The following is a 17,233-nucleotide window of genomic DNA, read 5'->3' on the forward strand; positions in this document are numbered from 1 at the left end:
ACATACAATGATGGATTGTGTTAGAGCAAAACTCTAGCATCTATAAATATATATATAGTCATGTCTTGCTTTAATGACAAAATAACAAGGTCATCCCTCTGCGCACGAAGTCACCATCTGCTGAACATGTGCTTTGCCCTAAATGGGAATGAATTTTTGGTAATCCACTCACAACCTCGATTCATCCCCCTGCCCCTGCCCCTGCCATACATATATGATTGGCCCCGTTTGCAAGGTGGTAGACCAAGGTTAATGATGTGGTCTATGACAATAGCACAGAACCAAGTTTACTGGCCTATGCAAGAACTGAAACCACAACCTTGTCATTAGAGGCTTAGTTTAACTAAGTGGGATATCCTCGTTTAAAGAAGATGTGATAAATGAAAAATTTGAACTCAAAAAGAGATTTCTTAGGGAACTTAGCTACTTTGAAAAAGGAATTTAAAAAGATTTACCACAAATATCCCCAAAATAGCTAGTTCCCCTAGTACAAACAGGATTTCATTTATAAAAATTACATTTACATAGAACTGTTCAGAAGTTACACATACATATGCAATGGAAAGTTCTATGATGTCAAACCTTCATATCTTACAACACTTAAGGTAGAAGCTTGAAATATTTGAGTAACCACCATAAAGTCAATTCTTTATTGCTGTAAGATATAAAATGCCTAATGCTTAAAAATTCTGTCTATGTGAATAGAAGGTAGAATAAATTATCTCGATGCTTTGGATATTCTGAGGTTTTATGTTTATTGCCCACTTAGGTCTTATTGTGATGCCTTCATAGTGCAGTGAATTCTCAAAGGCCATGTTGTGCAGGGCACAAAGTCTCAGAGGTCCTGCCAAGTTGGTAAATCTTCAAGAATGGGCTTTTAAAACTTCAAATAGGACTATCATCAGGAGACTAGCTGAGCTAAGTCTGGAGAGACCCCTCACTTGGTTGGCTGCAGGGAGATGAATTTTTCAGCCCTAGCAACTCTTGAAGACAATGCTGTGTGGTGGTGGTGGGGACACCCACACCAATGAAATCACAGATCCTTCAAAGATTAATGTATGGGCATGAATTTATAAAATTACTGTAGCATGGAAGCAAAAAAAAAAAAAAGGGACTAACTCCTTCTGTAGGGAATTTTGCAAGGGAACCCATCTGTGTAATAAAGTGTAGTGACAGGACTGTTTTAAATGAAATGTCAATGCCATAAAAATAGACCTGTATGTCTAAGTGTAATGAAAGCTTTTACACAAAGTAATTTTTCAGTTTCTTAAGGCCTCTGTGGATAAGTGCATGGAAGATCACTGTTTTCATCAAATAAAAAATGGCTGGCGTAAAAAGAAGAGAAAAATAATCCCATAGTTATCACCAATTACCATAACTGAAAGCACCCCAATTAATAGGGAGACTGCTCTGCTAGGCACTGGCAATTCAATACAAAGAGATTAAAGGCACAGTTCCTGCCCTTGAGGAAATTAGAATTAATCTATTCATGGGACCCAAATACTCCCATCACATATAACTCAGTATCTGTCCCTTCAGGCCCTGTCCTTTCTCACCTGTCAACCCATGATCCTCCTTTCCCTCAGAATCCAGCTCAGAAATAGACTCCCTCCAGGAAGTGCCATTTTACTAACAATTCCCTCCCCCCCCCCAGTACTCTTTAATTGTTTGTATATAATATGTAGTTTGCATTACATCAATTGTTTTTTTCAGGTCCCTAAATTTCTTTCATGTTTGCTCATGCTGTCTATCCCCAACTATACTGGATTCTCTTCAGGGGAAAGACTTTAAGTCTTAAATACTCTATTTTCTGTGATATTCCAGGGCCTGGAGTCAGGGAGTCCTGAATTCAAATCTAGCCTCTGATGCATATTAACTGCACCATGACCTTTGGCAAGTCATTTAACTTCTCTTTGCTTAAGTTTCCTCATCTGTAAAACAGGGATGACAATAATAGCACCCACCTCCCAAGGAAGTCTGAAGATCAAATGAGATAATAATTGTAAAGTTCTTAGCACAGTGTCTGGAGTGTAGTAAATGCTGGCCTTCCTCTTCTTCTTCTGACTACTACTCCCTCCAATATAGTAAAATGTTACACATACAATATGTATTGATAAACATTTAAAAAGTTACTGATGTGGAACAGTAAAAGACTTTCAATGGCTTTCTCTGTTCATGAAGGTTTGGGTCTCAGACTCAGGACTGGGGAGCACAGGCGCACAGAAAGAATCACTGGGTTCCAGAGCTTGAAAGGATCACCTAAGATCATCTTCGTATCTTCAGTCCCCAGCAGATGTGGAGCAAACAGTAGGCACTTGATAAATGCTTACTGGACTAATCTGGCTCTTGCCCCATTCATTCTGAGGATGAGAAGATTGAGATGGAGTGAGGGAAGAGATTCATTCAAGGTCACAAGGAGATTTTCTCCCCTGTTCTTCCCACTCATTCTTTAGCAGCTCCTGGACACTCAAGGAACTCTATGTGGAGTCACCGAAGCCCTTAACAAAATCCTGGATGAAGAGATAAAGAGGTGTCTCGTGGTAGGTGGAACAAGGCCTGTGCCCCAAGTGCACTTCAGGACCAGAGAGCTTTGACTGTGCATTAGGGAAGACAATGAACCCTCATGAACCTAGAAATACTAGGGGTAAGAAGGAGGAAATGGGAACCACGACCAAAGCTGCCATCCCCCCAGAGTCGTCAGGGCTGAGGAACTGGGAGGAGATGGGATTCTTGAGAAGATGAATGGTCTGCTGCTGAAGACAGAATGCTTAGTGTGGCCAAGGCCTTCACCTACAAAGGGGCTCTGAATCCTCACTGCCTTACTGAGCTCATGCTCTGCCTTGTTGTTTGTGACCTTGTCTTCTCCTGCCATCTTGTGTAAGCTCCGTGAGCAGGGGACTGTGGGCTGAACTCAGCTTTGTCATCCCCTCAGCACCTAGCACAAGGCCGGGCACATGGTAAGTGCTCAATGAGTATCTGCTGAGTTAAAATTTCAGCCATATGGTCTATTATTCTTCTATGATATATTTCCAGGCAGATCCACTGTACTGCCCATGAAATTTCTAGCAGTAAAAAAGCGAAAAAATTCTATTATATTACTCATAGCTACCATTTGGTAATCACTCATAAAAAGTCTCTGGATTAATTTTAAAGCTTAAAAGGCTTCCTTGCAATTAACTACCCAGTCAGACAAGCCTTTGCTAAAACATGTGCCTTTGGAAATAAAATCATGCATGCACATGGCTAAGGCCTAAAAATTATGATACATACTGGGACTCTACCATTCTTGGACTCTAGTAGGCAAGAAGTTTAAGTATTAGCTGGGACTATTTTAATGACATCATTTGGGTAAATACCCCACTCTTCTGAAATATTTGTAATGTGCTCAGCACAGGACCAGACAAACAGTAGGTGCTTAATAAATGTTTGGTTCCTTGCTTCCTCCCTCCCCATCCCAAAGAGGTAAGACTAAGGTGATTCTGACTTCCATTGATTTCAGGGTCCAATGTACCTTTAATATCAATTAACAGTTGCGGTTTACAGCTGAACTAGCTTTACATATGTCTAAGAAACACATTCATCTACCAGCACTCTGTCCATGGTCAGGCACAGTTAAGAACCTTGAATTCTTCTCATGAATAGAAGCTTCTGGCTGCTGGGCCTTTGGGTGTCAAGGGGCATGTGGCCTTGGGTTGGACGCTGGCTAGTGTACTGGGTTAGATAACTAAAGAGGATAGTGGTTTTGGTAACTTGCTCAAGTCCTTGTGGGTAGGGACCATTTCTGTCATTTCTTATGTAACCTCCTAGACCCAACCACCCTTAATGCTGCCTCGTGTGAAGCTGACTTAGGTGTATTAATACTAAGGTCTAGAAAATGGCCTCATCTTGCCAGCACTCTAGGTGAAGGGACAGGGGTAGATATAAGGACCAGACTTGTGATTCCATTGGCACAGGGAGCTCCTAGTGAGGACCAGCCTCTACCCATGCAAACTGGCTCCTTCTCTGCCTAGAGCACTGATCAATTAAGTGACTGGCCCAGGATCAAGGGTGGAACTTGAATTCAGCACATAGAAGAGGCAACAGAGAGGTAACCAAACATCTAAAGGTGAACTGAGGGCATTCAGAGCTGTCTATAATCTAGCTCTGCCTTAACTTTCTAGCCTCATGTCATTCAGCATAAACTCCAAGTCCCCTCATATGGACACACTCTGCCTCCTGAAAACACGCCCCGACTCTCCCTGCTCTGTCTTTGCTCATGCTCTTCCCAATGCCTGGAATGTCCCCCTTTCTCCCATTTTGCTGCATTTTGGTGGGTTCCTTAAGGCCCAGCATGGCTTCCTCCACAAAGTCTCACCTGATCACCCTGTCTATGGTGGCATTTCCCCTTTACCAAACAAGACACTTTGGCTAAGTGAGCTTAGCATGAAATCGCTTGCATTATAATTGTGCTTGTTTTTTTTTTTTTAAATCATTTAATTTTTCTTTTTCACCGTTCACTTCCATAAGATTTTGAGTTCCAGATTTTCTCCTCATCCCTTCCTCCCCCCTCCCCAAGACAGCATGCAATCTGATACGGACTCTACATACACATTCAAATTAAACATATTTTCACATTAGTCATGGTGTGAAGAAGAATTAGAACCAATGGGAGAAACCATGAGGAAGAAACAAACAAAAAGAGAAAGCAAATGGTCTGCTTCCACCTGCATCCAGACTCCACAGCTCTTTGTCTGGATGTGGATGGCATTTTCCTTCACGAGTCATTTGGAGCTGTCTTACAGCCTTATTGTGCATGTTCTTAACAGAGTGCTGGGCCTGGAGTCAGGAAGACTCATTTTCCTGAGTTCAAATCTGGCCTCCAACATTTACTAGCTGTGTGACCCTGGGCACAGTTTGCCTCAGTTTCCTCATCTGTAAAATGAACTGGAGAAGAAAACAGCAAATCACTCCAGTTTCTTTGCCAAGAAAACCCCAAATGGGGTCATGAAGACTCAGACATGACTGAAATGAATGACTGAACAACAATGTACCAGGCATGATGCTGAGGGATGGAGATATAAAGAAAGATAAAAACAAACAAAACTTGCCCCTGTTCTCCAAGAGCTCAGAGTCCAATGGATGCAGAAGAAACCCAATGAAAGATTCATGAATAAAGATCTGCAAAGCGCCTTTCTTCGCAAACTCTGTGACACAGACACTTCCCCCCACCCTCACCTTTTAAACAAATAATGAATGGGAGGCAGCTATAAAGGCATAGCGGCATGAGCTGAACCCAAGTCCTCTGACAGAACAGCTATTTTTTTTTTTGGAGGGGGGAGGGCAGGGAATTGTTAAGTGACTTGCCCAAAGTCACACGACTACTAAGTGTTAAGTGTCTCAGTCTGGATTTGAACTCAGGTCCTCCTGACTCCAGGGCCAGTGCTCTATTCACTGCCCCACCTAGCTGCCCCTTGACAGAACATCTATTGCTTTTTCTGTCATAATAAGCTGCCTGTCCTAAAGGAAAAACTTGAAAGGGATGGGAAGAAAGCTCATCTGGGCTTAGGAAAGGCCTTTCTGATTCTGGTGTGCTTCTGCTGGGTTTGGCTATGCCAGCAGGACGGTGGAGGGGCTGCATCTCTGCTGATGGCTGACCTGCGCTTGCGAAGGCAGGGGCTGAGACAGATTCTCTGACTCTCCAGCCTTCGCTGGGGATGAGAGCCCTGACATCATCAGAGGAGGCGGGCCTGAGTGATTCCAAACTCTTTAGCTCACCTGCAAACACACACCTTCACTTGTCCTGTGTGCAAGGACAGTGCGGGAAGCTGATCCTTATGTCTACAATGTGGCAAAATCCCGATGGCCCAATGGTGTTTGTAACTAAAGGCTTCATCTCATTTGCCTGTACGGTAGGATGCTGTCAAGTCATCACATGCTGCTTCCTTCCCCGCTTTCCATATATGTCACTATTCCATGACCTACTGAATGGTTTCAGAAGCATCCACTATCTAGAAGGGTCTTCATCAATGGCAGAAAGGCAGATTTGTAAAACCTTCTCTTCAAATGGGAGCTAACCGGGGGGTGGGGAAGGAATAAATACTCTGATACATGAAAAGAGCAACGATCTACATAGAAAACCGCAAGTGCTGAAACCCAGTAGGGGACAAGCATTATAACAAGGGCCTGAGGCCTGTCCTCAGGCTACTCCCACTGGGCTGGGCAGTGCGATTCTGTCACTCTGCCCCTTCTGGGTCACCTGTAAAACAGAGCAGTGACTGACTGGATACTCCCTAGGTTCATTTTAGATCTAAGAATATTTTAAGACCATAGGACTGAGCTATCTGAGGCAGTAAAGGAGACAGGACGGAAACAAGCATTTATTAAGAACCTATTACATGTTAGGCCCTTCAATAAGGGCTTTATAAATATCTCATTTGATCTTCCCTACAATGATGGAAGGTAGGGGCTATCATTATCCCCATTTTACAGTCAAGACAACTGAGGCAGCAGAAGTTAAGTGACTTGCCCAGGGTCATACAACTACTAAGTGCCTGAAACTGGATTTGAACTCAGATAGTCCTGACTGCAGGCCCAGTGTTCAATACAATGCACCTAATTTCCTTCAATTCACCATCATGTAGAATAATTTTTTATTTTTATGACCTAGCATTGCTATTTTTTGAAAAAGCACAGGCCTGAGAGTCAGGAGACACTGCATGTGTGAATGGCTTTGGGCAAATCATGCTGCTTTTCTGGAACTCAGGCTTCTTGCCTGGAAGGGGAAGGGATTTGAGCTGATTGGCCCCTAGGTTCCCTTCCAGTCCCAAGATTCTGCTCTAAAGTCAAGCAGACTACTGTGATACCTCATTCTGGGGTGGTCCATTGCCCCCTTTGGTATTGGGAGCTGGAGTCACTGGGTACAACGCTCTCATCTCATAGACCCTTCTGCTTCACTGAATGGATGTGTGTATGCTGCTTCCCCATGTACAGTCTGGGTGTGAAATATGGCAAAACTAGAAATAGCTGGTTTGGTTAGCAAGGTTAATATTATCAGTGGCTTTCAGCATAATAATTAGAATGACAGTGAAGCAGAGTAACCATGGCAATGGTAAGAATGAGAACTTAGAAAATTCTCCAAACTTGGCAGGAGAAGCTAAGATTTACTAAGATGTTCATTTTCAGCCCCCGCCATCTACAACCTCTGAATGCAGCCAGTTCAAGAGAGCTAACAGCCTAACCTGTCTAGCAAATCTGGACACGACGAAGCTCCCGCTAGCTTTGGGCACCCAGCTTACGAGTCTGGCCGCTGCCATTCACTCTGATTAATGTTTAGTTATTAAAAGTCACTTGGACAGAAAGTCCCCCTGCATCATTCTCTGTCTCTGCCCTGCATGAACCTGAAGGAAGACCCTGAGTGAAATACTGGCTGACCTGTGGCTCCTAACAGACAGGGATAAGGGATCCACAACTCCAGCCGGCTTCAGAAGATTTCATGTGTCCTGCATGTCTGCAGAGCTGCTGTCTCAGGCCCTCACTAGTCCTAGGGAATAGCGACCAGGTCTCAGCAACACTGATTCTGAGAAAAGTACTGATGCCTGAGACACGGATCAGGAGACTCCCTTTCACGTAGCTCTCACATCTGACTTCATGATCAGAAGATTCAAAAATTCAAAGGAACCAATCTTTTTACCTGGACTCTGAAGGCAATTCCAGGCCACTCTTCTCTGTCACTCTGGCAACATCCTCAGAGGTGACACTGGACAGTGCCATGCACACCCTCCCTAGGGTACTCTTTAGTAGGATTTCAGCAGTCAGCAGAATTTCATTACATGCAGATTTTCCCAAGCTAGAGGCTCACCCTCTTTGCATGTAGAAATCTAAAAACAGGTACCATCCTAAGGTCACTCACTGCCTGTCCAAAAAAACCACTACAAACGGCCATTCAGATAAATGATGAGGCCCGCATGTGGCTGAGGCCCGGGGTGTGCCCAGCTACCTGGCATCCAAGTGGCCCTGGAGAGAGGGAGCAAATGGCAAGAGACTGGAGTAACCAGGCATCCTGGAGAAAGGGTGGCGGGCGCTGGTGAATCCAGGCCCCTTCTCTGGCTTCCTCTGATGCAGGTGTTCCCAATTGCTCTATATCTCTCCCTCCCCTCCCCCCTGCCCCAAGGCCACCTGAAGGCTGGGGCCAGACAGCAGTACAAGGTGGGGGAGTCGGGAGGGAACCTCCCAGTCGGCCTGGCCAGTGAAGAGGAGGAGGGAACAAAGACAACTGAGGGGTTGCAGAAGGAAAAGTGAGGAATATGTCAAAGAAACCATTTCCTTTTCAACCCATGGGATGAATGCACCGAACTCCCCTGAGGCTGGTTGTGCACTGAACAGAGGGGCTACAACTGCACAGCTTGAGTGGCCTAAGTCTTGTACTTTGTTTCCCTCTAAAGTTGGGGAACGGAGGGGATTGGCGATTGACCCGGTTTTGTAAGGCCAGCAAGTGAAAAATGGTTTTTACATTTTAAAATAAAGTTTTATTGTATCTGAAAATGTCAAATTCATTCTTAACTGCCCCCTCCACTCTCTCATTTGGCTCTAGGCCACAGGACCCTTGGACTGGCCCATCATTCTAGCTCTATTCTACATCTCTCTTACTAGAACCCAAGATGGCACTTTTTTGGGCTGCTATTACCATGTCGACTCTTTGCTGAGTGTGAAGTCCACTAAAACACCACACTAATATTGAGTTAAACTTGTTTTTTAGTTGTGTCCGACTCTTGGTGACCCCATTTGGGGTTGTCTGGGCAAAGATACTGGAGTGGTTGCCATTTCCTTCTCCAGGTCATTTTACGGATGAGGAAACTGAGGCAAACATTGGCTAACATATCCTCAGTGACCATGGCTAGAGGCACCTTCTGATCCATCTTGGACCCAGAAATGTTAACTGGATTGAAACTGAGGGGCTTGAAGTGAGGGATTCTGTCTATCAGCCCTGTGCCTCAGGCAGCAAAGCGAAGCCAAGCTATTCATATTTTAATGGCAGAGCGGGAAGACTTTGCCTATGGCTACATATTCCCCATGTCCCCTGGCCTCTCCCCTCTTCTCTTTCCCGACAGAGCACCACGATCCCCATGATCCCCACTCCTGACGCCTCCACGGCCTCTCTCCACCAGGATGCCCTCAGACTCACTGTGCTCTGAGCTGGACCTCGTCTTCTTCCTGAGGTCTGCCCTTCCTTCTAACGCCACCATTTTTGCCTATTGTGCCATTATTTACTGTCTCCCGTGTTCAGAGCTTTGTCATTTTTGATTCTTCCTTCTCCTTCACCTCTCAATGTATCTAATCAGTTGTAAGCCCCGCCAATCCCCTCTCCCAACACATCTCCATCCATCCCTCCTCCCTAATCACCATCCCCTCGGCAAGAGGCCCTGACCACAACAGGTCCTCCTTCATCTTCCCTTCACAACTCCTGCTTTAAACCTGGACCAGATTCTTCTTCCTTATTCATGCTATTCCTCAATTCCCTTTATACGCACTTTAATGTCTATAAAGTTAAAACTGTTGCTTGGCATTCAAAGCCTTCTAAAATCTGATGCCATGGTACCTTTCTACAATCCAATTCTAAAAACATTTTGAAGTGCCTACTGCATGCAGAATATTGAGACAGGCAAGAGATAAAATATTAAGTTGAGGGAACATTCAGCCCCTGTTCCCATGGAGTCTGTAATTTATTGTGGGTAAAGGAAGGTTACTGTAAGACATACAAAAATAACCATATCATATGCAAAGTACAAAAGAATGGGTATTTGTAAGCTACGATAAGGAAGAGGGCAGGCTGTATTTGTTCCCTCTTCAGGAATTCCTTCTCCCAGGCTTACCTTAGCCCTGTAATCAAGCTGCTTATTCTCTATGAAGCCTTCCCCAACTGGCTCAGCCCAGAGTGTGCTGCCTCCTCTCTGAATTCCTAAAATCTGCAGGCTGACACCTACCAAAGATCACGGAGCATCATTGGGCATCTTCTAGATGTATCCATCTCATCTCCCCAAAGTGATTATAAGCTTCTTGAAGGCTTAATGTCCCTGAGACTCCATATATAAGGGAAGAAAGGCAGCAACAATACTGGGTTTGGAAGCAGTGGACCTGGGATTGAATCCTGCCTCTTTACTTGACCACTTGTGACCCTGGGAAAGTCAGGGCATCTCCATGAGCCTCAGTTCCCTCATCTGTAACAGGAGGGGTTTGGACCAGTCTTCTCTCTAGTTCTTCTTAACTAGAATCTGTGGTCTGATGGTTTTTATATCTGAAATGAGTGCACAGGTCCTGTGTGGACAGATGGATTCTATGAAACATTGTTATGACTCTCTGAAGGTCTCCTGTTCAAGGCAGGGATTTGATCACAATACCACTAAAAAAAACCTGGGGTGTGTGTGTGTGTGTGTGTGTGTGTGTGTGTGTGTGTGTGTGTGTGTGTGTGTGTGTGTGTGTAAGATGGACATAAAAGGAAAATAAGAAAGAGAAGGCCAGAAGGTGGGAAAAGGCTGGGGATCAAGCCAAAGCGAACGCATATACCCCCATGCTGAAAGAAACAAGGCCTTGGTCCATGTTCTGGTCTCGAGCAAAGTCCTTCCTGTGAAAGAGCTTGACAGGAAGAGAGTGCACAGGACAGGGTGAACCAGGGGAAAAAAAGATGGAGGCTTGGGTTACAGACACTGCAACATGTTCTCTGCATTAAGAGCCAGCACTCTCGGCTCAAGCTCGATTTGGGGACAAAACGAGGCAGTTGAGAGGCCCTGACCATTTCACAAAGGAGAAGTTTGACTGTGCCCACACAGCGAGGCTATACAGCGAGGGATGGTTCCCCTCATCCTGGTGTGTCCAGGAGGTCAATCACCAGAGTACATTTGTGGTATAGCAGGCACCCACCAAGTCTGAGAGGCTCAGGGCCCACGTGGCTCTGGCTTCTCATTGGCTGCAACTCTAGAAGCTGTGTCAGAGAAGCTGGGGTCAGCCAGGTTTTGGGAAGGGAAGAATTTTCACCAGTGAATCTGGTGCCAAAGGAAATTGTATAGGGGTTGTGTGTGGGGAGAAAGCTGTGTCAGGGCAAGGGTCACTGCATCAGGAAACAGCCACACAGCCACAGCTGAGCAGAAAGAAGGATCATCACAAGACATCCCACGTGGAACAGGCATACATCTCAGCTTGAGGAAGGAAGCTGCATAGAACATGTCAAAGTGCTTTATGAGCCAGCAGCCCCCATCAGACACTCCAGACGGAGCCGGGACCCCAGGAGCACTGGAGTCAAAGACAGGGAGAACATTAAGGAGCCATCACTCCTGGTCGGGAAGCTTCAGACAAACCAATGGTCACACTCAGAAAGGCCAGAATACTCACGCACCCAGGTGAGTGTGCATCATCTTCGCACAGTACTTGCACATGGCCTCCAGGTCATTCAGCTGTCCTTGCAGAAATGAAATTTGAGCTTCTAATTCCTCTTCCTAAAATAAAAAAAAAATCAAGGCATTCAAATAAAAACAAAGCTAAAAAATAAAACTCCCAATATGCTCAAAAAGGTTGGAACACTATAGAGAGACAAAATAATCTGGTTTTGGTCTATGACAGAAGTTTGTCAGAAGCAGGCAGGGAAAAAGAACAGGCCTAGTCTGTGAATTTCATAATTTAGTGGTGGTTTCATATACTCAACCAATATTAAGCAATAAAATTGAGAAAAAGTTGCTTAATAAATATTCAATGAATTTCACAAACAGCTCCATGCTCACTGGAGGCAGGTTATTATAAATTATGTTTTTGCTAGTGAGAGGCAGGTGTATGAAATGAAATCCCAAGAATCTACAAGAGGATAAGGAAGACCTCTTAAAATGCTTAGTGCTCCCAAAGCACTAAAATCACTTTGAGTTTTATTCGAGAACACACATAAGGGCTCATAAAACAAGCGATATATATCCTTTGTGCCACAAAATGAGAGAGAATAATGCAGAGATAAATATTTTAGAGACAATTTGGAGGTAAACACATTAAAGACTAAATAAAATTATTTGGATAATATATAAGAGGGTAACTAAGAATAGGCAAATGTTTTTTTTTTCATTTTATTTTTTTGAGACTGGATTTATTTATTTTTTTATACACTTTTATTTAAGGTTTTGAGTTCCAATTCTAATTTTTTTTGGAGGGGGGAATGCAGGGGAATTGGGGTTAAGTGACTTGCCCAAGGTCACAAGGGCTAGTAAGTGTTAAGTGTCTGAGGCTGAATTTGAACTCAGGTCCTCCTGACCCCAGGGCTGGTGCTCTATTCACTGCGCCACCTAACCGCTCCTTCTAATTTTGTTTAAAGGAAAATTTTTAGCTGAAAGTTGCCCAGTTGCCCTAAAAATCTGCTTTAGCTCTGGGCACAGTATACTGCAAACAGGAGGGCCTTGACAGAATAGAAATAAGTTTAGGCCTAAAAATAGAAACAACCAAGCCACAGACTGTATGTCTATTGTCCCAGGTCTAAGGTTCATCATCAGGCAAGTCACAGACATTCATGTTAACTCACAAAGTCCACTCTGGCAGGTACAGGCTGAGATCTTTTTGGGTTGTAGGGCTTGCACACCAAGGCATTTGGATCCTTTAGTTCCTGAAGTATTTCCCACAGAAGAATGCTAACTAGACTCAGAAGATTACAGACATTTCCCTAAGAGAACTGCAAGCTGCTCTCTGCATTTACTGAAGGCTAGATTAGTAAAACTAGAGACTACCGTGGGGCACCAGAGAGGAGCGGGGAGGACCTACCTTATACATTCAGATGCCTGGCTTCTCAGAGATCTATGATCTCTTTGTATAGTTAATGAGAAAGAAAAATCATATCAGCAAAGCAATTTTTTTTCCCCTTTGGGGAGTTAGTGCAGTTTGCTTTAAGAGTGGATTTGTGTAATTTAATGGCTGGAAAGGTGACTTGTAGCAGGTGTTTTTCATTTTAACAACACAGATGTTCCAGGGCTGAAAAGCTCTGCTTTTATCTGCTGGTACCTCTAGAAAATGGTGCCTTAGGAACTTACATCAAAAATGTTTTTGAGAGAAAATGGGCACAGCTGCAATTTTAGAAATGAATTTTTGCAGAAAAATCTACTGAAGACTGGATTTTCTTTGTCACAGAATATTCTGATGCCTTCTAGAGACTATACTCACAGTTAGGCAGATAGCTACACCATGGGAAGGAGGAAGGCAAGCTTCCAAAGTGATTTTATAGCTTCAGCCCCCTCTCTTGCCTCTTTGTCACAAGGCCAGGGACATATACACTGGAAACTATGGCAGAGAGATGTACCCTAGTACAATGGGAGGAACCCTGGGGTTATGAAACTTGGTCTCTAAGAAGAATGACAGTAATAATGATCATAACTATTTATAGAGGGCTACTTATATATTCATAGAGAGCTTTAAGGTTTGCAACACACTTATTTCAGCCTCAAGATATCATCTCTGGAAAGCAGGGATACTTTTATCCCTTCCTATAGCTGAGGCTGTGTAATGATGCCTCATCTGCCCCACAGGGTTACTGTGAGAACCAAATGAGACAGGACACATACAAATGCTTGGTGGTCTTTAAGAGGCAATGCAAACATAAGCAAGTCATTACTGGCTATGGTGGAAAGTCGATGTTAGTCCCCAAGACCACCCATCCTTCTCCTTTAAGCCCTCAGACTTGGCCTTTGTCAATGCCACTCTGCTAGCTACAGTAGGTACGTTCATGAAATAAAGTAAGATGCAAGAAGTCCACTCATTGAGCTTACAGAGCAGTTCTGGAGAGTTCCTGGCGTAAACATTCCTCTCCCTATGATCAGCAACTCATCCACATCTTAGAGCCCTAGAGAGTCCAGAGGCACTGAAAGATGAAATAATGTATCTATCGTCAAAGGAAGCATTGACTAAGCACCTACAATGTGTCCTGAACTCGGTGCCAAGGGACCAAAGACAAAAGGAGAAGAGTCCCTGTCCTTATGCAGCTTATATTCTGTTGGGGGAAATGCAAAATAAACACAGAAAAGGGAATAACACACACACACACTTATATGTATATATACTTTATAGACACACACACATAAATTTTATACAAATATAACATACACGTATAAAGTAGTTATATGTGTGTATATGTATATTTGTATATAAAGTATGCACATATATACATATATATTTATACACATCCATGCATGTAGATGGATAGTAATTTCCAGGCAGAGGGCACTAACAGCAGGGGAAGCAGGGCAGATTTTTGCAGGAAGTGGCCCCTATGCTGAACTTTGCGGGAACCATGGATTGTGCACGGCAGAGAAGAACAAGGTCAACTTGGAGGAGGAAGCGCATTCCAGGCGTGGGGAGTGCCTGCCCAAGGATGGGAAGAAGGGAGACAGAGAGGCGTGGAAGGAGAAGAGCAAGAGCCAGCCCCAGTTTGGCTGGACCGTGACGTGCGTGGTAAGAAGTCACAGATCACTGGCCTGGAGAGGTCGTCTGGAGCCTGACTGTGGAGAACTTGAAAAGCCAAAGGCAGGTCGAGGGAAGCAAGGAGCCTCTGGGGTAGGAAAGGTGTGTCAGAGCCATGGCTCCAAGAGCAGCAAGATGGGCTCAGGGTGGAGGATGGACTGGCGAGGGTGGAGAGATCACAGCCAGACTTGGCAGGGGGAGAATCAAAGATGGCCCAGACAGCACAATGAGGTCTGCCAAGTCCTCTTCGCACATGGCATCTCGCGGATCCGCACCCTAGCCCTATGAAGAGGATGCTGGTCTTCTCATTTTATCATGAGGAGACTGGGGCTAAGAGCCACCGGGCAGCTCGGCCCCTGCACAAACAGCTTGTCAGTGTCTGAGGCGGGATTTGAATTCAGGCCTCTTTCCACTCCAACTGCTGGGCTATACAGCTAGTTAACTAATGGGGTAGGACTGGAGGAAAGGAGGGATCTCAACAGAGACATGGGAAGAAATGGGAAAGGGACTCATTCCAGTAACAGAGGGAAGCTGAAATACGGGAATGGTGAGTAGTCTGTCAACAGGAAACCACAACTTCACACAAGTCCAGTTTGGCTTAAATGTAGGACAGAATGGTAAGATAAGACCAGAAAGGCAGCTCAGAGTGAGACTGTGGTGCAAAAGCAGGGCATATTTCAGGAATTGTGTAGAAAGTAACATTTCTCAGTCTTTAAGAATCCCTACACTCACTTGTCAATGATGATGTTAGACAGCCTCTTTGGAGGGAAAAAGATGGGGGTTGAGAGAGATATGGCTATTGCAGCTTCCCCCAGAGCTTTGATGCTGGGGTCTTGAACACTGAGGACACCAAACCATTGGCAAGGGTCACTGGATTGTTGAGAACATTTTGGTACTTTGGGCACTGTAGAAAATTGGGTCTTGAGACTGTTGGAAATCTGGAAGTCATGGATAGCCCTCAATTTCCCAGTTTGGATGTGGCTGTGGACTCTTTAAGTGTTTTTATCCCTTTGTGGCAGGACTTGCGTGTGACCTTTTTAAAAATCAGTGTTTACCACTACTGGGTTGCCTGTAGCATTTGCCAGTAAGATCTCCATCTTGAAACACTTCTCCTTGCTTGCTCCCTTCTGTTTGTGTGAATATTTTGTTTGTTGTGGCTCAGCCACTCAGGTCTACTAGGTAGCTGCTACCCCCTCTTGAAGTATCCTGGGATTATAGCTATGAAGTTAATCTCTTGATCACATTTACAGTTTTGTACCCTTTCTTCCTGCCTTTGGTAACCAACCCCTGAAAGGTATCTTGTGCTGGAATTGTTCACTTGGGTATGGCCATCTTGGCGGTGACATTGGGACTTAGGAAAAGCATTGTTTATGGCATGATGCTTAATGCTTCTTAGAAACCAGAAATTTTTGAGCTCTTCTTTGCACAGTTTTCTATTCCCCATGACTAAGAAGCTTCCTAATAAATCCATATCAGCCATTAAAAAAAAATCCCTACACTCATGGTGAGGGGCAAGCATATTAGATTGGCAAACACAGAACCTGATTTTAAATCCTGGCTCCTGTATGTGTCCATGTGACACTAAGCGAATCAGTGCCTCCCAGCTATCCCACTTTATTAAGAGAGGTTGGACTTAACACGTTGTGGAGCTAAAATCCATGCCCATCTGATTAACTTTTCATGTATCACACAGACTAAGTAGGTGTGAACTGGACTTGAGGTCATTCAACAGCGCCTTAACTCTCCTTTCACCTTTCACCACTATACACTGAAAATAAGTCAAAGAAGTATAGGTGTTATAGCTAGCAAGGACTTTGAAAAACAATGTACTCATTTTACAGATGGGGAAGATGAGTCCCCAGAGAGCTGAAGTGACTTCCCAAGGGTGCAAAGTCATTGAAAGTGTGGCCAAGACTTACACTCAATATTTTAGTTTTCATTCAATGCTAATTCTATCACAGGATGTCTTCTCACTAAAATTTGAGACCTGTAGCTTCATTTCCTTTAATCCAAAAAGAATGCTAGAAGCATTGAAAATTTAAGTCACTTTTTTCTTTAAGTCAGTCTTATAAATATAACATAAAAACCAAATGTTTAGCGAATTGCCTTGACCTTTGAACATAACCAGATGCTTAAAAATAGGAAAATGTAACTTAGGAGCTAAAGCCTTTCAGGAGCTCAGGGTCATATTCTAAAACTGACTTTAAACTAATTTATTTCATTCATTTGATTGTGAGAGTTTTCTAAAAATACAAGATAAGGTAATTTATGGTATTAAGTGTATGTCCTCATTTGTCTTTGATATCTAGCCAGAGCAGAGGAGGTTGAAAGCACCAGTTTATAGGATTTCTCATCAGAAACACGTTTTCTAGTTGCAGATTTTGGCACATGGTGTAGGTGAGCATGATGCTATCATTGAAGAGACTACCTTAGGCGTTCAATTGTTAAAACAGTCATGAGTTTAATATTTGTGATTCTGTGGTATTAATCTATTCAGGTTAGGGTTATTAGGACTTGAGTTCTCAAATGGAATGGTCACTTCTGTCTACTCTTTGGCATATTAGAGAGAATCTGGATAGAGGAAGCAAAAGCAGTGATGAGCAAAGAAGCCCAGGGCATTTGTTTTTTTTCCTCTCAGTTTTTTTAAGACAATCAAACTGGAAGACAGGAAGTTTGCAGTAGCTGACCTAGGATTTTCAGAATCTCAGAGGCTGGACATATTATAGCTGTACTTGGAGACATATTTCAAATACTTTTTAAAAAAGATTTCTTTCTCAAATAA

At 43.8% G+C, this 17,233-nt stretch overlaps 1 protein-coding gene across 13 annotated transcripts in view; it reads right to left on the bottom strand.

Moving 5' to 3' along the window:
- The window catches only part of TBC1D5 (TBC1 domain family member 5), a 630,316-nt gene that overhangs the window by 20,497 nt on the left and 592,586 nt on the right, over nucleotides 1-17,233 (bottom strand). For all 13 annotated transcript variants that reach the window (XM_069088446.1, XM_069088447.1, XM_069088443.1 and 10 more), the window contains one exon: nucleotides 11,366-11,465. In XM_069088446.1, the coding sequence (XP_068944547.1) occupies nucleotides 11,366-11,465 (100 nt within the window). The remainder of the gene's footprint in view (nucleotides 1-11,365; nucleotides 11,466-17,233) is intronic.

The sequence above is a fragment of the Petaurus breviceps genome, unplaced genomic scaffold, assembly GCF_028583685.1.
Source record: "Petaurus breviceps papuanus isolate PSGF00001 unplaced genomic scaffold, PetGlider_PUasm1.0 185, whole genome shotgun sequence".
Taxonomy (NCBI): domain Eukaryota; kingdom Metazoa; phylum Chordata; class Mammalia; order Diprotodontia; family Petauridae; genus Petaurus; species Petaurus breviceps.